Source organism: Phoenix dactylifera, unplaced genomic scaffold (assembly GCF_009389715.1).
Source record: "Phoenix dactylifera cultivar Barhee BC4 unplaced genomic scaffold, palm_55x_up_171113_PBpolish2nd_filt_p 000511F, whole genome shotgun sequence".
Classification (NCBI taxonomy): domain Eukaryota; kingdom Viridiplantae; phylum Streptophyta; class Magnoliopsida; order Arecales; family Arecaceae; genus Phoenix; species Phoenix dactylifera.
In genome coordinates this window covers 90,463-110,721 of record NW_024067925.1, presented here as the reverse complement: position 1 = coordinate 110,721, position 20,259 = coordinate 90,463, and the positions used below count along the sequence as shown (strand labels likewise).

At 39.4% G+C, this 20,259-nt stretch overlaps 3 protein-coding genes across 5 annotated transcripts; 1 reads left to right on the top strand and 2 right to left on the bottom strand.

The window, feature by feature from the left end:
* Nucleotides 1-657: 657 nt before the first annotated feature.
* LOC103696318 (uncharacterized protein Os04g0629400) lies at nucleotides 658-936 on the bottom strand. Its single transcript, XM_008777904.1, has one exon. It carries the CDS (start codon nucleotides 934-936, stop codon nucleotides 658-660), a length of 279 nt encoding a protein of 92 aa, XP_008776126.1.
* Nucleotides 937-5,401: 4,465 nt separating this feature from the next.
* Nucleotides 5,402-12,898, bottom strand: LOC103696313 (54S ribosomal protein L24, mitochondrial-like). Of its 3 annotated transcripts, none has more exons than XM_039119235.1 (3): nucleotides 12,590-12,898; nucleotides 9,744-10,203; nucleotides 5,402-5,417 (listed from the first exon to the last, which is right to left on the bottom strand). In XM_039119235.1, the coding sequence occupies exons 1-2, from the start codon at nucleotides 12,784-12,786 to the stop codon at nucleotides 9,747-9,749; spliced, it is 654 nt and encodes a 217-aa protein (XP_038975163.1). In that variant the 5' UTR covers nucleotides 12,787-12,898; the 3' UTR covers nucleotides 5,402-5,417; nucleotides 9,744-9,746. The 3 variants fall into 3 exon arrangements, with proteins under 3 accessions (XP_038975163.1, XP_008776119.1, XP_008776118.1); XM_008777897.4 differs by lacking the exon at nucleotides 5,402-5,417 and adding an exon at nucleotides 9,307-9,648; XM_008777896.4 differs by lacking the exon at nucleotides 5,402-5,417 and adding an exon at nucleotides 9,307-9,651 and having other exon boundaries at nucleotides 12,590-12,897.
* Nucleotides 6,425-8,546, top strand: LOC103696312 (oxygen-evolving enhancer protein 3-1, chloroplastic-like). The gene is made up of 3 exons (XM_008777894.3): nucleotides 6,425-6,810; nucleotides 7,822-8,117; nucleotides 8,222-8,546. Exons 1-3 carry the CDS (start codon nucleotides 6,498-6,500, stop codon nucleotides 8,318-8,320), a joined length of 708 nt encoding a protein of 235 aa, XP_008776116.2. The 5' UTR covers nucleotides 6,425-6,497; the 3' UTR covers nucleotides 8,321-8,546.
* Nucleotides 12,899-20,259: the final 7,361 nt, after the last annotated feature.

The window sequence follows — 20,259 nt, the reverse complement described above, 5'->3', positions numbered from 1 at the left end:
CGGAATCTGATCAAGCTCAGCAATTGACATCGTCCGACACATATCCCCATTTTTTCCTTGGCCAGAAATCTCAAAATGCCTAAATGCATGATTATAATACTATAAGCCCTATTCCTCCGTACTTCAATATGGTTCAAGCCGCAACTATGATCACCCTAAAATTCCATAGTCCACATGGCAATGTTCTTCGTCCATTCTCAAAACAAAAAATTTCTCTAATCTCAGGCCATTTCAGAGCCCCAATTACCAAGAGCGCAGAAGTACATTAGGTAAACCCACTAAAAATTCCACTTTGCCACACTATACCAGTCCCAAATGAAACAATAAAATTAGACCAACCAGTCCTACAAAATATATTAATTCTATACAAAATTCGCCAATGATCGCTCAGTAGATTTGCTAAAGATTTTAGAGAAAAAAAAGAGATTTTCTACAGAAAAAGGAAAGTCCATACAGAAATATGCAGAGGGCATCCTAGTTTAACAAATAAAGAAAAAAACCATCAATTAAGACACTAAATCCATTTCCCCAACATCACACTACTCCAAACCCAAGGGAGAAGGAAAAAGAAAAAAGGAATCTTTACATCAGCATGGAAGGAAAAAGAAAGTAGAGGCAAAATTTCTCTAACCGGCCCAATAATTAAAAGCTAGGCCACTACTCATGGGGGGGCTCGGGGGGAGGGGCGGCCGACTCGGGGATGGCGGGGGGGCTGAGGAGCGGCGACGCCGACGTGGTGGGGGTGGCGGGGATGGGGACGGGGAAGGCGGGCTGGCAGCCGTCCCCATCGCAGCCGCCGCCGCCGCCGCCGCCGTCTTGGGCCCTCGAGCGGGGCCCGTGGCGGAGGAATCCGAAGCCAACGATGAGGCCCACCACGGCGAGGACAGCCACCACCACAAAGAAGATCTTGGTGGCCTTGCCCACGTAGCACCACATGATGGTGTTCCAACCCTACCCCTTCCACCTCTTCTATCCCTCTTCTTCTCTCTATGGATACGGTACAAAGGAACACCAAAGATGAGGGACTGGAAGCGAGAGAGAGAGGGGGGGAGAGAGAGAGATTATTTGCTTGTGGGCAAGTTTGGGCTGTAGTGAATTGTTGGGTTCACGTGGGGGCATGAGAGGAAAAGGTGGGGTTGTGGTTTGGCTGTACTGAAATGACCTTTTATTACTACCATCCGGTTGGAAATTGGTGTAGGGGTTCTGCGTCCAGTAAATTTTCTTGCCACTTTGTACTCTACACTAAGAGTAAGGTTGCAAATGGTTCGACCGGATCAGATTCTGAGTGGCTTCGATCCGATCCAAATTTTTATTCGAATTCTAATTTTAGATTCAGATCCAATCTATTTAAAAATCGAATCGGGTCGGATCAATGCCTGCAAAATTTGACCCAATGGGTCATTCGGGTCGGATCAATATATGCCCAGATCTGATCCAAAAAGTAGGCCTACATGATGCTATCACTCTCTAACTTTCGAGGCCCAAAAAAAATGGATCAGGTCGGGTTTGGACCCGAGTCGAGATTGGGTGGACCCGACCCGACCCGAAAAATAGATCGAGTTCAAATTTAGGATCCGACCCGGCTCCGCAGGTCCTAAAATTCGAGTTGGATCGGGTTGAGTTACGGGTCAACCCGACCCATTTGCAACCTGAGAGTAATAGAACGGAAAAATAATAAAAAGGTAAAAAAATAGGACCAAGAATACAAAAGCATTACTTGTTCATGTCTTCTTCTTTTTTTAGAATTAAATATTTTTAAAGATAAGAAGGAGGTTTGAATTTAAGAAATCTTATTTTAATAAGATGATAGGTGAAGAGCAGGATGATGATTAATCTTCTTATATATAATCTTTATTATGGGATATCAGGTAAATAACATGAATTATTTTTGGCATCTTATATATATTTAGTTCAATATTTAGTAGGTAGTATAGGGGAGTTGAAAGGCTTTTAAAGAGAATAATAATATTATTACTGCTAAAAAGGGATAAATGTTATATTTTGAATGGATATAGTGATTTGATTTCTAGAAGTTTTAGTTGAGTAGATGTACCCTAGAAATGTCTTGAAAAAGTCGCTAAAAAGAGTTGACGGTTGGAAAAGCTACTGGTCCGCTGGTAGCTTCGGTGGTGCCAGGTGTGATGTACTCACACGAAGGGATCATGCCGGAGCCCAGAGAGGTCACCGAGCCGAACCCACGGGTGGAGAAAATATGAACAAAACTGGCCGGGGTGCCCAACATACGATCATTTCTGCTCGTATCAAACACTCTTCTGGTGGGGTGGGGGCTCAGTGAGAGCTGCTACGCGGGAGTGGGCTTTCCTCCTTTTCTAAACAAAACAAAAAAAAAAAAAAAAAGAAAGAAAGAAAAGAAAAAAAGAAGAGGGGGTTGACGGCTTCAAAATGCCACAATTTTTCACTATAATATTTTAGAGAGAATCAGAGGCAAATTAAATGGAGGTGGTTGGAATTTAGAGGATAAATTGGGTTTTGAGCCTGATAGTCGTAAATGTCTACCAATTACTCCAGCCTACCACCACTGGGAGCAGGGAAGTATTTGCGTCTAAGAAAAGGCAGTAGGTACAGAGCCAGCTATTTGTCGCCCGTTTTTTAATTTCTGTCCTCTTTTGCTGGGTCGTCACTCGCCACGGTCGGGGGCCCCGCAAAGCCGAAATGGGCTCTTAATGGGCTGCAAGCGGTTTGCCGCATTCGGCCGAGCTCCATCTGGGACGGCTTTTAGTCATGGGCCAATTAAATTGGGTAGGGTCACAAGGGCCTAATTGATCACGTCTACAGGGTTCAGCTTGTTCAAAACTAATAATAGAAATCAATTATCTGAGCCTTTTCTAAGTAATTTTATTTAGTTTCCAGCTTTTATGTCAATTGTGACGAATTCTACAAGTCCATACCTAACATTTTATTGTTAATCATCTCTATATGGGACCTATGTTAATTAATCTGACATGATCAGAATTTTTTAGAATATGGATGGATTGCTGTGAGGAAAGCACACCCTAGTATTTACCAATCTTCTTTTTTCTCTCTGGAGTAGAGATGCTCTTAGAAGTACTTGGCTCCAGCAATAGCATGCAAGGATTCGTTTGGTCAAAGAACGTTTAGATCACAGGATAATCTGATAATTTATGGAAATCATTTATCTAAAAAAAATATTGCCATATTTATAACAATATGCTTGAGTAAGCAATTCAAATAATGATATTTTTTTATTCGGTCCATTTGTTTATTATTTATGACCTGCTTATATGAAGATTATTAATATGGACCATTTCAAATATTGACATATATTTACAAGAGTTAATATGGTCCATTTCGAATATATATATATATATATATATTACAACATATGCTTCCTATTAAAAATAAATTTTAGTATATTTTTGGTATATTAAAAATATATTAATTAAAAATTGTATAAGTAATAAATAAATAAATAAATAATTGTTAATAAATATTTGAGCCCATATTATCTAATCTTTGCTCTAATTTTCTATACCGTCAAACCTTACTTGTTCAAGATCAATTGCGGATGTTCTCCATCCTTCATTGGCTAATGGATCCCCGACCTTTCCATCCCCGCATGCATGCTCTGCAACCTAGTCCATCAAGCTTACCCCACAGAATTTCATCTCGCAGAAAGTGTCCATTCTCTCCATTAACAATGAATGGAAAAATAACAGAAAAGATGAAAGATTAATCGATAACATCACATCAAATTCTAAAGATGAATGGGTAGCTTAAGCTCAAACCTTTGGATTAAGTTTGTGCTACCGTTTTTTCCTTCTGCAGAAACTTAGTACAAGTCACAGATGATGAAAATATTCAACTGGATTTTGATGTCAATATTCTAATTTCATAATTCCTGACCACTTACAATTAGTTAACAGGTATGTTCTTGAAAAGTGCATGTGGTGACCTACGGAAACAAAAAAAGAGTGCATGTGTTGATTTTCAAATTCACCATGGAGCTTTTAGAAACACCACTTAGACTCACCAACCTGAGAGCTAAGGTCCTTAAACAGAAAATTACAGAAGAACTGGATCCGCCGCCGCGGCTGCCTCCCTCAGCATATTGCTGAACAAGCTTTGAGAAAATAATAACAGTATACAGTTCAGAGAGTACAGAAAAGATGAGGGGAGAATCATGCAAGGAAAAAACAGATTAACAAAGTTAAACAGTCAAATAGTTAGAAAAGACAATATACTGCACAATCTAGTAATGAGAAAATTGTAACACAATTTAAGCACAGATGGATTTGAAAAAATCAATAGTTGCGCACCATCTAAGATTAGTGAAATCTATGTTATGAAGCATGATTATCATCAAGGAATAGAAAAACACTTAAAAGTTTACTGATCCTTCAATAAAAGGTGACCTGCCATCGAGAATAAGATCAAGAGTAATCACCACAAGAGCAAGATGCATTGCAAAAGTGATGAAATCGATGGTCATCCCTCAAAATAATTCCTCTGTTCACAAGCTTGTAGATTTGTTGCTGTGCAGCAATCCCCGCATACCGAAGGCTCTTTGTGATCCTAATGGTCATTCCAAAAGATAGTGTTTAATAGAGCAAAAGCAATGGCCAGCCTTTCACTGTGATCCCAGAGCATTAAAGTAAGCTTCTCTAAATAACCAAAGTAATAACACTCAAAGAATTATTGAAAGACATGAGAAAAATTCATGAGTTTCAGTAGAAGATTTCATTTATTGGTTGCGTATGATTACAGAGGAAGAAATATACAAATGTGTCAATAATTTTATACTTCTTATTGTTATCCCAAGCTCCGTGCTTGACTTGAAGCCCAAAAGGGAAGCAAAGAAGAAATTATATGGAATTTAACTAACCAAAAAAAAATCAAAGGGAACAACAAGATAGATTCATTGGAAATCATGGCAATCTTAAGCTTTAATTCATCGGAAACAATAGAAAGTTTCTACAATCTTAATGATGGCGGAGATTTCTGCAAGCCAATAGTCTAACTAGTAAATTTTCATCAACTGACACCTTGAGGAGGCCGTGAAGAAAAGTAGTGTTTACCTGACACAGTCATGCAATGCAGATACAGAAGTTATTCTAAGTAATGGCTCGAATGGCGTAAGTATTATACTAATCCTGCAACAGTTAAATGATGGCATTGTCATTATGGAGTCAATAGGAAACTCTAGCAATCTCCATTTTAATCTCACAACATGACATGATTTGATAATAGAATTGCATGCTATGTGGCTGTGTGGTTCATAGATCCACCAAGAAAAAGACTGATAAATTGGCCCCAGGAAGAAGAGGGATTCTTGGAACAGTCCTCCTTGTTGCTCATATTTCAGTGCATCTTTAGGATTCCGTGACTTCTGCTTGCGTGCATATCTTTGGTCTTTTCCAAGGACCAACAAGAGGAAACTACAGGAAAACAAACAACATCAAGTGTATCGAATTAATCGAACAATAAAGGATTCTTTATGTATAGAAGACTGCTTTCATATAGCATCATAGAATTGGAGGAACCTTTTGAAGTAGCTCTGAATATTTCTAAGCAAAGTTGGGATAGCAGTGATAGTTATGTTTGTTGTTTTAAAGAAATTTTTGTGGGTCGTAGCAATTTTTGGTAGCTTTTTTTTTTTTTTGCCACAACGAATGATTTATACACATCTAGTATGAATATATCTAAAAAAAAGTTAACAATTCTTAATAGCTTCAGCAACTTCTGATTTAGGTAAAAGAGACTCGACAAATTGCTACCAAGAATTGTGGATCCTGTGCTACCCATAAGTTGGACAGATAAAAGTTCTTGATAGGCCAACATGATGTTGTGAAGAATTTACTTCGAGAAAAATGTTGTAGAGGTTTGACACTAAAAAATTTATATACCAAGACACTTTTGCGAACCATGCATGCTTTTTCTAATTTTATTTTGTGAGGAGACAAATCCAATTTTCTCTACTTTGGCTTAGCTTTTCTACACCAGTTATGACCTATAAAGAATTGTTACCAAAGACAGTACAATATTAAAATAAAATGAATAAAATACAGTTACACTTCCTAATTTTTGAAAATATCATGTTTTTTGAGAAAAAAACTTGAGAATTTTACTGAATTAGTCCTAAGTTTGTAAGAACCAAATAGATATAAAAGATTGAACGTACTAGTGGGGCGTGCGACCTGCTAAGATCTCACGGTTCCCATGGTGCCGGTCCATTGTGGAATGCAAGGTTCACGCCTATGAAACACGTGTCACGCTCCTAATGGCGCCGGAGTAACCCAATCCAACTCAGCGATACACTTGCACACGATACGCAACATAGGACACGTGTCCATCACGCAGTGGATCCCAACTTATCCAATTCTTCAACGGGCAGATAAGGCATCCCTGCCCGCTGCCCTAATGAAACATTATGCTCCGAATAAAATCTCGCGCCTTCTCTCCCTCGTCCGAACGAACCCACGGAGAAGGGGGGAGAGAGAGAGGGTGGGGATCGGGAGATGGCGCAAGCTATGGCTTCCATGGCTGGCTTACGCGGCTCCTCGCAGGCACTACTGGAAGGAAGCCTCCAGCTCAGCGGCTCGGGCCGGCTGGCCATGCCGGGAAACAACCGGGTTCCCTTGGGCCGGGTTGGCCTGACGGTTTGGGCCCAGCAGGGGCCGGCGGAGGGCGATGGCGTGGCTCAGAGCGGGCGCCGAGCCGTGCTGGGGCTCGCGGCCGCCGGCATGGCCGGCGGGGCCTTCGTCAAGGCCGTGCTCGCCGAGGCCAAGTCTATCAAGGTCGGCCCACCTCCCCCACCCTCCGGTGGGCTCCGTAAGTGCTCAATGGCCCATTCTTTCATTTATAATATTTGTTTTGGCTAAATTCTAAGAACCAGGTTTATTTTCTAAATCGCTTGCTATTGTTTCCTCCATTGATAAAATAAAGCTAAAGTAGGCTTATATCATGTGGTGAGACCACTACTTTCTTTCACCATATTCAAATTATAGGAGGTTATTCAAGGACTAAAGTGGTGAATTGTGGGGGTTATGTCATTTGGAATTTTTATCATTCCTAGTGAATATTGTGTTTTTGAAAGAATTAAACTCGTCTTACTCAAGTCTACTCAACTAAGCTTTAACTACATGAATTCTTTTCCCTCATCCTGCTTGGTTATACTTTCTGAAAGATGTTAAAATAAATTTTTAAGCTGTATGTTATAGAAAAAGTAAATGTGTGGTCTTTGTAGCCTGGAGTACTTGGTATGTTAGGAGTTTCTAGAAAATCAATTACGTAGAACATTTTATCTTGTACATAGCATGGATAAATGACAAGATGATGAACTAAATTTGGTCGATTCAAGACTGAATTAAATAATTCGTCCAAGCAATATAGCAAAACACGATTGTTTCCACTTAAATCACAAAGGTGTTTGTTGAATATATCCGATTCCTCTCTACCCTCATTTAAGTTTGTATCGGACCATGGTTTCCTGTTAACCATTAAGTGATCTGTAGATGCCAAATCTTTAAACACAATGAGGATAGCAAGAATAAGCTGTAGCTTAAATTTTTCTGGGCGTTCAATGACGTTCTTGTGAAAGTCGATATATGCAAAGAATAAATTAGAAAAATGCAAGTTAAAAAATACCTAAACCATCTCAAAATGGTTATCACTATGCCTCATTGGTTCTATCTACAGCCATCTTCTATCCAAATTCAAATCTATTGTACTCCTATGTTCATTTTCTCCAAGACCTCAAAAGTTTGGCTCTTTATCATCTTTAATACCATACTAGTATCTTCACTATCAGCTTTCATGTTGCAATGAATTTGCATGCAACAGCTGGGACCCTAAATTCGGACGAACCAAGAGACCTCGACCTTCCTCTGAAGAAGAGATTCTACCTGCAACCACTTCCTCCAGCAGAAGCTGCAGCTAGGGCGAAGGAGTCGGCAAAGGACATTGTGAATCTAAAAGAATTAATAGACAAGAAGCAATGGCCTTACGTTCAAAATGACCTTCGCCTCAAGGCCTCTTACCTCCGGTATGACCTCAATACTGTTATCGATGCAAAGCCAAAAGAAGAGAAGAAACCCCTCAAGGAGCTTGCTGGGAAGCTCTTTGCCACAATTGATGAGGTAAATACATTAGCATATATAATTAGAAAAAGGAAGAAGCTGAACTATTACATATCAACCTCATTTATGCCTATCTAACATTTCTTACCTCGTCTTGTTGTCAGCTTGATCATGCAGCAAAGATCAAGAGCACACCAGAAGCCGAGAAATACTATGCGGCGACCAAATCTGCCCTTGATGATGTCCTTGCCAAAATAGGCTAGAGGAAAGTTTCCCTTCATTCTTTGTTAATATCAAACTGGTCCTGGACGCGATTCCTAGCAAATGAGCATTCCCAATGTTGTGTTTGTCTTTGAGATTTTGTAGTTCCAACAAAAGAGTAAAGGGTGTGGACTGGAATATCATTTTTTCTTTTCTTGCTGAGATGCGACCTCATATCATCACCTCAGGTTAAAGAACAATGGGATCGATCGATCACAATTACTTTTATCATTTGGAAGAGGAACGCTGGGATAAAACGTGTTTCACCAAGTATCCCTTTCTGTGTGTTCATCTCAAGGCATAACTCATTCCTTGTTCCTGAATCACACTGTTGCTTTAGAAAATGTAACTGACCAGCTAATGAAATATACAAAGCAGCGGCCGGATAAAACCTATATGATAAGTCTCATGTTGTGCCTTTAAGTTTGTGTCTGCCTGAGGTGGATTCAGCAGGTCAAGTAATCTTAAGAACTCGACATCATGATTCTGAGATGCCTAAAATGTTTGGGCCAACAAGATCTACTCATGGAACTTAATTAGCAATCTGAGCTTTTGTTACCTAGTAGTTGGTAGGACACATTAATATATAGACTGGAGGATGAAAACCAGAGACTAGTGTCATTGGAAATAATAGAATATTAACATTATAAGCAAAAAATTTCTCTCCTACCTGAGCATGCTGATGCTCCTGGCTAAGGAAACTAATCTTCCTCTATGTTCTTTTCATATGTGACAGGATGGAAGGCTAAGAAGAACAAGAAGATATATGACAGTGGAATAGGAGAATCCTTGACTTTTGACAAAAAGAATTGCAGATCTCAACTAGTCATGTTTGCAGGTTTAACAAGCTGGATTAAGCAATAGCCCTGAAGTCCAACCTAATTATTGATTGATGAGGACCACAACTTCAAGACAATTCCTCTTGCTATAGTGACAAGATCAAGCTTTCCATTACAGAATTAACAAACCAAAAGAAAAACTTCAAAAATTCCCCAATAAACGAAATTAACTAAATGTAAATTATGATGGCTAAACTTGCATGAACCATGAAACGTCATTCACCTAAACAAAGAAAAAGCTGTACAATTTATCAATCTGGTATGCAACTAACAGTTCCAATATGCATGGTATTAATTCAAAACTTATGGGCCAAACATCATGCCCAGTTACAAACAACAGATCAAAAACATCCTTCCATGCAGTTAAAAGACTGGAACTACTTAAGCCATTTGGTTAATAAAAAAAACATCTTCCTTGGTCAGGCCCCTCTGCTTGTGATGGCATTCATTGATCCTCTCCTCATGACCTGCTTTCCATCTTCAAGTCTATTCTGCTATAAATCATAAACTAGCAAATTCCTATAGCTTGATCGATCTAGATGAGGATAGGAAGAATGAACAGAACATGATAATTGCGTTGACTCACCAATCATGACAGTTTAGGAGTCTCTTGCCCAGCTTCCGCCACATCATCGGTCATTCTTCCCTCAATCTGCTCTGGTTCTATTGTCTCATCAGCATTGGCTCTTCCTTCTTCTATCTGCCTTTGCTTTGCCAGAGTTCTTCTTGCTTCCCTTCGAGCCTCCCTCTTGGCAATCTTGAGCTCTTCAAAGCCCTTTTCAATCTTGGCTTCCTCTTCAGGAGAGAAGAAACCCACTTCCATATTCCCAAGCTGCTCATACATTTTCTCGACCTTGGTCTTCCAAAACAAACCCATCTCTGTCTCCATTTTATGGTAGGGTGTCTTCAGAAGGTACTCATCTATGCCACCAGCTTTGTCAATGCACCTGAGAGCATGTGTTGTAACCTTGACCCGGATGTGTCGGTCATGGATATAACTGAACAGGCGCCTTGTTTGTACATTAGGTTTCCATGTCCGTCTTGACCTTTAACACAAGAATATTGCAAGATCAAATCAGTGTCCTTCTATTGGTAGTATAATGAGCAGACTCCGTACAGAAAAGAGGGATAAACTATACCAGTGCCAATATTTAAATAATATAAAGAACTGGCCTTAAATAACAATAAGCATATGATGCAAATTTTTTGACATTATCAAGAATTTAAAGGAATGAGGCCACCATCTCACTTATCCAAGCAAGAAAGAAGTTTAAATATTATGTTCGAATCGATGTATATTCCCCTGATTGATATTGTAGTCCTGCTCTAGCAAAACATATTAAAGGATTCAAGCCATATTACTGGCCAGAAAGGAGAAATCAACACAAACTACTTGCATTTTATGCAAATTAGATAGTCCACAACTCACATGATAAACTAAATCACTTCTAAAAGCTTGCTAAGAAATAAAGATTGGAGGATAAGATGATACAGTGGAGAGAGTTCATTTTTTTTTTAATTTATAATTTTAGAAAAACTGAAATGCAATTGTGTTATTCATGTTGATGTTCTGAATTTAACAAATAAGTACCACTAAAATGAAGAATGTCAAAAAGAAATGATATGGTTCTATCAAATTTTTTAAAGAGAAAATCCAACTAAAGGTTAGACTAGCTACATTGTAAATCCCATCAAGAAGTGAGTGGGGGGCATCAACAGTGTTACGTACAGTTCTTATTTTTGGCATTCAGATTTAGACAATAGCCCCAATTCATCATGGTTACTGTAAGGGCAGGCATGTGTTTAGTCCCGTATCGGCTATGCGCTAGGTAGATCTTACATATTTATACATGGTCAGAAAACCCAAATAGCACCTCTTTGCTAGCTTTTTTGAATGAAGTCCTGAGTTGTTGCAAATGATAGTAGAGCAACCTAGCCTATAGCCTATTTGGACTAGGGATGTTGCAGCACGAGCCTATTTAGGTTGACCATAGGCTAAACATGATATTTGTGATTGAAATTGTAGTACTTAATGGATGGATTTGGACCCTTAACCTGACGAGGATGCTGGGGCTTAAATTAGGAAAGCATGTGAGGACCAGTAGAAGCATGCATTTAGTCTCACATCGACTATGCACTTGGTAGATCTTGGATACTTATACAGGGCCAAAAAATCTAAATAATACCTTTCGAATAGCCCTTTTTAGGTGAGGTCTTGTATCATCACTGATTTTTAATTTTAAAAAAACCTATGCTCCAACTTGTAACAAGTTGAGTGACATCTAACACTACTCAACAACTAAAACTAATCACTAGTATATAAAGTCTATGATACATTAGAAACATCCTTCTGAAGTTTACAGGCACTACAATCATGAGATGTGCTAAGATATAAGAGCTTATACTCGAACCAACAGGCAAGTGCATTGCAATCAAAGGGTGTCAACATACATCAAGAGACCTAGAAGCAAACTTTAAGTATGCGATTCATCCTAGTAATTTATCACTTGTAAAAATGGACCTCCCACGACGAACACGATCAATTCGCAAATTTGTTGCCGCCCTGAAGCCTACTCATACTATTCAGGTCGATGTGAGACAAAATCAACTGGATAAAGAAGAAAAGCCAAATACACTATAACATCTTACTCTGCATCACTCGAAATGAAAGTCATGCAGTTCAAGTTTCTCCTGTGCAACATGGATCCCTTATTTGTACATCTTTGATGATATACCTAGTTCGAGACCTTTCTTTCACACCACTCACCCAAGACCTTCTCTAGTTATTTTAGATGACATTCCAATTCCAGATAGATACCTCCACGACAAACAACATGTAGATGTTAGTTTGAGGATCAATGGAACAAACAATTTCCCCTCTCTTCTGCATTCTGCCTATCACTACCAACTACTACAAGTTTGATAGCACTCCTAACCATCTCAAGGTGATGTGATATGACGGGTTTAATTGCAATTAACTGGTTCAGAAACGAAATGAAGTAAGGGAATAATTTCAGACAGTCAGGATGACTACACTATCAAACACCGAGAAAAGGCAAAGCCGGCCACTAATTTCCATAAATTAATACTAGCACAGTTCTACATAACTGAAGGAAACGACAACTGGAACTCCTAATTTCCCAATTTCACAAAAATCTAGCAAGCCATATCCTGTAACCCCCAAAAGTTGTTTCCCCAACAAAACAAATAAATACTCATATATACCTAATTTCTACCAACGACTCAGTTTCTCAAGACCAATCTATACAAAGATAGCATTTTTAAGCACTTGCAATAAAATAGATTAAAAAAGAACAGATTTTGAACGCATTCAGGGTAAGATCAAAACGAAAGAGAACATCAAAGAACGGAAATCACACAGAACCCTGAAAAGAAATCACGGAATCGAGGAGGGAATAATGGAAGAAGTACTTGTTGCCGCCGTCCTCGCTGACCTTGTTCCCGAACTGGATGTGGCGGCCAGCGTAGATGCCGCGCTTGGCCCTCCCCATGACGAGCTTGTTGTTGGGGAGGCACTTCCTCACCGACTCCAGCATCTCCGCCGGTACCGAATCCTTTCCCACCTTCCGAACGATCTTTTTGTAGATCTCCTGTGCTCTGAAAGCCATGTCCGGCGCCCTCGAAATCTCCACCACGCCGCGGACGGGGAGGCGGCGGCGGGGAGGACGGAGAAGAGAACAAAGAGGTTTTGGGGGCTGGGGGGGTGTCGTGGGGGTGCTCTATGGACTACTCGTTTGCGCACGCGATGTACTCGTGTGGAAGCAGCTAGAATGGATGGCTCTGATCATATATCTATCTCTACTTCGAACCATGATGTCTGCAGTCGCCTGTTCACTCTTTGTAAACCCCACCAAATCGAACTTAGAACCCGACTGATGTTCCCGACCATCTAACCCCACTCTGACGCCATCCAACTTAAACCCAACCGATAAAAACCAAACCTAACCCAATCTTGTAGTTTCTTATCCAATAGATTACTTTAGGTTAGAGTGGTTACCCAGATCCATCACTCAGCTAACCAATTTAATCAAAGAGCAACACACGCACATGGATGAACAAAATGGAAAAAGAGTGTAATACATGTACTTTCGTGTATGTTGCTTTATGGACTCGGCTGTGGAAATAGTCCAACTAAAAATTATACCAAGGTTGTTGGCTTCGATTAAGTTTGGTTTGATAAGAGTATCTTCCTACGTGATGCTTTAGAAAATTATCTTTCAATTTAATATTATCAACACACTCTTCTATTTTCTTATGGATAGACCATAGCTAGCAAAACAAGCATGCCTATGTGATGAGTGGTTGAAGGCCCACACATCTAACTAAAGTTCACTACTTATAGAAGTATTAAATACAACTCATCTTGCACTAAATTTTTCAATACAGGACTAAAATGAACTAGTTAAGAACTGAAGGCTTTATTGGTCGAACTTTTTCGACCAAAAAATTGAAATGATATCATTTAACAAAGAAGAAGATCTACAAAGTTTGTATACGGTAAGGATCAAGGTGGAAATCGGATGAAAGCCCAAACTTGGCATTAGAAACGTATTACTGATCAATTCCTTGTTGAAAGCTGCGGTTAGTCGCCCATTGCGGTGCTCATGACACTAGCTTCTGACAAAGGCCTCTTGGAGATTGAACTTGAGAAACTTGTTTCTTGATAGATTGAAGAGTCCAAGTTCTCTTTTATTGTTAGGAGATAGGCATAAGAGCATTAAGCGCATCAACTTGAAAGGCAAGGGGAAGGATTCCATCTTGGTAGGAGCCTTTTGGATAGAGAGGAAGATAATGTGGTCTTGTATAGGCCAAGAAATTCTCCTGCAACCCTAGTTGTAAGAAAGTACACTGAGATTTTGACGGGTTTAAGGAATGTTGACTGTAGTTCTATTTGAACAAAATTCTTGAATCAAAACGGGAAAAAAATGCCTAACCTAGTATTTTTCGAACTATACAGCCTCAGAATTTAGCTAGGATCTTGGATCTCGTCTTTCATCTAAAGACAATCTTATCCTACCAACCAACATCATGTAAGAATAGAGTTCCAAATAAAAACAATTAACTATAGGTCCCTCACTAGTCCTGTTTTGATTGTATTTATTATTATGGTCTTTTTATATTTATTATTTTTGTATATAAATTGCTAATGGATTGCAGTTTCTATATGTAACTTGTGGAATGAAATATTAACTATCTACCCATCGCCAGTTCTCCAAGGCCCTGTTTGGGGGAGCTTTTGGAGGGCCAAAAAGCACTTTCTGGCCCTCCAAAAATACTTTTAGGTAAAAAAGAGTGTTTGGTAAAATTTTGAAAAAGCTGTTTCAGCTTTTGCGGGAAGCTGAAAACAGCTTTTTGGCAGAAGCTCCATTTTGGAGCTTTTCCAAAACGCTGTTTTCAGCTTTGTCGGGAAGCTGTATTTTTGACCAAAATACCCCCATTTAAAAGTTTATTTTTCCTTCCAAAAATCTCCATCCCACCGCCTCTTCCTCTCTCACCATCCCCACTCTCTCTCTCCCTCTCTACTCTCTATCTCCTTCTTCTCCTCAATGCCGCCGGCCCTCCTCTTTTTTTTTTTTTTTTTTTTTTTGGGAGGCAGCCCGTGGCTGCCCAGCCACCCGTGGCCGTGCTCCCCAGCCACCGCTGTGACCCACCAGAACAAAAAAAAGAGGAAGGAGCGGCCATGGCCGCCGCCTCCCCGGCAGGCACCGCGGCCCGCCGTCCCGGCCCCCTCCCGAGGCCCCCCTCCCTCACGGTCGCCGCGGCCCGCCGTCCCGGCCCCCTCCCCCCGCAGCCCGCCGTCCCGGCCCCCTCCCGAGCCCCCTCTAGGTCCAAATTCCTATATCCATACGAATGTAGACAAACAGCTTGCAAGATACATATGTGAATAAATTTAACAATTAATAGCTCTACAATTAATTTAAAAGTTAACGAACTTATTTTCCTTGACCTCATGCAATAAGTAGTGAAAGGGCAAACCTCTAATATCAAATTCTTTAAAATTTTCTTATCGAGGCTGATCCAAATGCCTTCGCATCTTGAAATAAAGGCTAGGACAATTTCCTTGAGAGTGTATAGCAAGATTTCAATTTTGAAATTGGCCAAATAGTGGCTCGTGTGATGTAATCATAGTTACAGGCTTTCCTTGATAGTCAAGGATAATATGCAATTACATTTATTAAATGCCATCACAAAAGGATCAAATGATACTAAAAAATCTATTCATCATGGCAAAATGACTTGAGGAGCAATACACAATATAATTAGAAAAGGCTGATCAATTTATAGTAAAATTATCCGGGGGATATCTTTTGAGTTTGTCACAACCCAGGACTTCATCCAAAATAGCCAGTTGGAAGGTATTATCTAGATTCCTTAGTTCCCTAAGATCTATTCAGTGTATAGCTGATGTGGGACAATCCTCACACCTACTCTGAGTCAAAACCATATCATTCTCCACATGATGATTGATATATTAATGAAGATACCAAATAAATTATTTGTAGGATCTCTGAGGCCACATGCTTCACTTGTAAGCTCCTGCAAAAAATGCAACCAAGATGGTGCGCTGGACTCTGGTGGTTGCTGTAAAATGTCCAAGATAGCAATCCTGATATGTTATTCTGATGCCCAAGTTCCTAAATCTCCCTTCCCCTGATAACATAATTAATGAAAACTTGTTGGATCAACAAGGCTTGATGGCTGCGTGAAAGAGGAAGACGAACAATATGAGTTTTCAGACACTATGATTTCTGTGGATAAGGCCATTCGACACTGTCCCAGCGTTCTTCTGCAGCCTGCTCTTCTCCATCGTCAGCAGGTGAGGCACTGGATGGCAGAGACCCTCATCAGCACTGGTCATAGCAGATGCAGTAGTGGTGATGGCTGATTAAAACATATTACCATATGTTACAAAAATACATACACATGTACACAGCGGAAAAGTGACAGAATATATAGACTTCCATGCTATCGCTATTAAGAGGATTCTTCTAGCCTATGCCTTGCTGAATTAGCATCTCTTGATGGGAAAACACAGGCTTTATTTTATGGAGGCTAGGCTGGAGATTCTCTTTATTTTAGTTCACCTTTTCGCATTCCTTCCATCCGGGAAGATGAGAAGCCATTGCAAACTCTTGATATTGTATAGAAACCTTCTACATTCCGTAACTTTAAGTAGATTATTAACTATATTTATCACCTTAATAAGATTGACTAAATAATAATTTGGCATGCGGGCCATATTAAGTATCCTAGGGAGACGTGTCCAACATAGGAAAGGCTCTAATGGATCTCGTGCCAGCCTTCACTGCACCATTTCACCTTTGCTCTTGAAATAAGGAATGTTCATGGACCATGAAAACAGAATAGAAACTCTCTTCGTTTCTTCTTCGTTGTAGGCGGGCAAAGGGAAGACATCACTGATCAACCAACGGATCAAAGTTTCCTGAAGGAGCATCTGGAGTGTCTCACCCTCTTCACTCTCATATTCAAGGGAAATCCAAGGCTCTGCAAGAAAAACTGAACCTCGCAGGGGAAACAAATTCCCACTGAACCTCGCAAGTATTTTATTTGCTACATGGAATCCACTTCCTCAAACAACAGCAGGTTTATGTTCAGCTTACCGGAACTGAATTCAGGAGACCTGGTCGCCTGATTGAATGCCAAACTCCAGTGCTGCTGAGAAATGTATGCTGTTTTCAGGTCCTCTGTATCTGAGCAGCTCCAGCTACTAGAAAGCCTGTGGACCTTAAATATTGGGTTTGTTGAATTCCGCATTCCTGGACTCTTAAGTGTCTAACACTGCGTCGCGTAGTTGAATGACTGCTAGCTTTAGATCTTCCCCGGAATCTTGGTTCAGTGAGGTTGCAGACTCTCAGCATACAATTATCCTGCGGCCTTGAAAAATTGTTCCATTAGATGTCATAGGAAAACCAAAATTTTCTCCACTTTGAATGCCTTTTCTATTCCTTGGCTTCAGGGGGATCAAACTGTTGAAAATTTTCAAATTTCCTATTTTAAAAGATTCAACTTTTTAAAATAGAATTTTAATTCTTTCCTATCTTAGATGATTGAAAGTTTTAAAATTTGATTATAATTTAGTCCCATATTGGATGTGTAAATGCAATCTACTTTTGCATTTATGGATACCTCATACTTATAAGATTTTGGCTTTGAGGATGGTGGGCTGGTGACTTGGCCTGACTCTCCTCTGCCGGCCGGGCCCGTGCGTGTGGTGAGGCGTGGAGCGGCCGTGCATGTGCGTGTGGTGAGGCGTGGAGCGCAACCCGTGTGCGCACACATGGCCGGCACATTTATCCGTATGCAATATCAAAGCTTTAGACCTGTTGAGGCCCTATGCTAAGTGAAAGCTCAAGCTCCATTTTTTTCTTTCTTTTTCATTTACTTATTAGCTATTCTCTTTTTATTTTTCTAACCTTTTATCTAGGTAATTGAAAGAGTTAATTGGGCCAAACCTGCCACATGATCACGCTCATGAGAGGAGGATTAGATTGAGTTTGGTTATTGTATTTTGGCGGCAATCTTATCTAGACCCACACAAGGAAGACAAATTTCATGCTTAAGGCAATGTTCTTCCCACGCCTTCGGGCAAACTTTCAATCTTTTGAATTTAAAATTTTTCTTATTATAAAAGTTTAAAAATGTTATTTTTGCAATATTAGCAATTTCTACATGCCACATCTCTAACAAACTCACCATATGCTACATGATAACTCTCCATGGACTCTATTTGCTGCAGCATCCATTCAAAATTAAGCGAGGAGATCTATGGCTCCTAACCACTACTCTTTTGCCCTCCTTGTTTCTCTGGTCCATCAGCAGGATAGGTGAGAAGGGTATCAGGACCTGTTTTTCTCCTTGTTTGCTGCCGAATCCTCTAGGTAGCTACTTCTTGTTTGTAATCTTTTGATCTAAATTAATCAAAGCCTGGTGGTTAACACCTCCCTTTCAATCCAAAAAAAAGGACTTTTGACCTATGAATTATTTGTTCTCTTGGTCAAATTTGCTTATGTAGACCTATGAATTAATGGGTGATTTACAAATTCACCCCCCTTTGTTTCTGTTGCATCTTTCTTTTAGTTTCCTTCATTAAGAATTACTTTGATATTTATCGTACGCAAAAAAAAAAAACTTTATGAGAGTTGGTTCTCCCAGAGAATGATTAATGCCGATATGATATCTGAGATCTTGTTTTGGTTTTAAAAAATTTCATCATCATGCACTTACAGTTCGATACATTATTTTAGGAGGATCTTGAAATATACACATGTACCAAAAAATAACACCTACTTACAATAATCTGAACACACAGACCATAAGCCAAAATCCGTTATCAGATCATTCAATTTATGAGATGATCCGATTGTTCTTATACATGTAGATGATGTTGAATTAAATCAATATTTTAAAAATTTGAAAACTAAATTGGTCAACGGTCAAGTGGCAAGCATTCGCGCACAAGTAAGGGAGCAAGCATGGAAAAATTTCCAAAGAAAGCAAGCCATTACAAGTGTCATGCATCCCCGCACAAGAGCAAACATGGAAAGTCCCCCCGAAGAAAGAAGGAAGCATGGGCGGCCAAGATGCAACTAGCCGCAGGATCAAAGGAGCACAAGAAGATACGTCATCAATCCATGGAAGGAGAGTCTGCTTCTTTTGACGTGCCTGAGCCTATATAAAGGGCTCTAGGGATCATTTCAAATATAATGAAAAATTTCTCTTCTCCCTATTCCAAGAGCCTATATAAAAAGTGCTCTAGGGATCATTGGGGAGAAAAGAAATAAAGAAAATTTTTCTTCTCCTCGTAATTTTTCTAAGTTTTTTTTGAGCTATCTGCAAGTGTGAACGTATTCTTCTTTCTTCCCTGGAGGCGCACTGATGGGAAAGACGTGGTTCTGTACTAGGTCATCGTATCTCTAGGAGATCTGTGCCAGCAAACCCGTGCGTGGGGGGCATAAACTTTTCTGGGACAACACGTCAGCGTGCTTCGATCCACAGGCCATCTTCTCTCTCTTTCTTCATTTTATTATTCTATTATCAAGTTAATTATTTGTTAGTTTATTCTTCTTATTTACTATTTTTGAATATTAGAAATATTTAATTATTGATTTATCAATTATATTTGTGTATCTAGGCTAACAGTTGATGCATATAATCTGATTAGAACCAAAACCTGATTTTATGGGTCATGTCCTCTGAATTATATGTGATAATACAATGGTAAGTATAAATTACAAAAATTCTTCTAATATTAGGAGTAAATTATACTTACACTCGGTGGTTTGAAAAATATATGCTTACCCTTCTATGGTTTATTTTTATTCAACACTTTAACACATAACTTAACAAAATGTCAGTAAAACCGTTAACCTTAAATGAAACCTAAATACTATGTAAAAAAAAAAAAAACTTGTGCATTCTCCTTCCCATTTATGGGCAACTTTAACTTTTTGAGGTAAACTGTTTTACTAAAACCATTAATTTAAATTGGGTATAAGTGTAGGTTTTACAAATTATTGGACTAAGCGTAATAAATATAAACTTTAAAGGGGCTTTTGTAATTTTCTCTTATGGTACCTATGGCATGGATTCTACAACTAACCTGCTATGCAACCCATTCCCTTTCGTCTAGGGTCATGTTTTCTAAAGCATATATATTTCTAGATATTGCGGTCTAGCCTGCAAAGTTTTATTCCTCTTGTCTCACCACCTTCCTACTTTACTATCAGGCAAATCTTTAAATTTTAGAATATATCGAACCAACTAACATGCCAGGGAAAGAACCACTGATATCACACCACATCCACCTAAGACCCGAACTTTAATCGGTCATTTAATTCACACGGACCCCTGGGGTCGGTGATACCAAGCTTTCCTTCTTCCCTATGAGAAGGAATCCAAGCAAAAAAAAGCAAAGGTGAAGCTAAAGCAGAGATGAAAGGCATCTTTCCAAAGTTAAAGCTCTCCAGACCTTTCATAGTAAAATATCAATATCAATATCAATCTCTCCTCTTTTCCTTTATCCACTGTTCCACGTGAAGTATTTCTGCACATCATAAACA

What these genes read in the sequence shown, in the direction of transcription:
- LOC103696313 (XM_039119235.1), bottom strand. Translation starts at nt 12,786, where the DNA reads ATGGCTTTCAGAGCACAGGAGATCTACAAAAAGATCGTTCGGAAGGTG. An exon ending in AGCGAGGACGGCGGCAACAA is followed by an intron (nt 10,204 to 12,589) that starts GTACTTCTTCCA and finishes CTTGTGTTAAAG; the next exon opens with GTCAAGACGGACATGGAAAC.
- LOC103696318 (XM_008777904.1), bottom strand. Translation starts at nt 936, where the DNA reads ATGTGGTGCTACGTGGGCAAGGCCACCAAGATCTTCTTTGTGGTGGTG.
- LOC103696312 (XM_008777894.3), top strand. Translation starts at nt 6,498, where the DNA reads ATGGCGCAAGCTATGGCTTCCATGGCTGGCTTACGCGGCTCCTCGCAG. An exon ending in CCCACCCTCCGGTGGGCTCC is followed by an intron (nt 6,811 to 7,821) that starts GTAAGTGCTCAA and finishes TGCATGCAACAG; the next exon opens with CTGGGACCCTAAATTCGGAC. An exon ending in TCTTTGCCACAATTGATGAG is followed by an intron (nt 8,118 to 8,221) that starts GTAAATACATTA and finishes TCTTGTTGTCAG; the next exon opens with CTTGATCATGCAGCAAAGAT.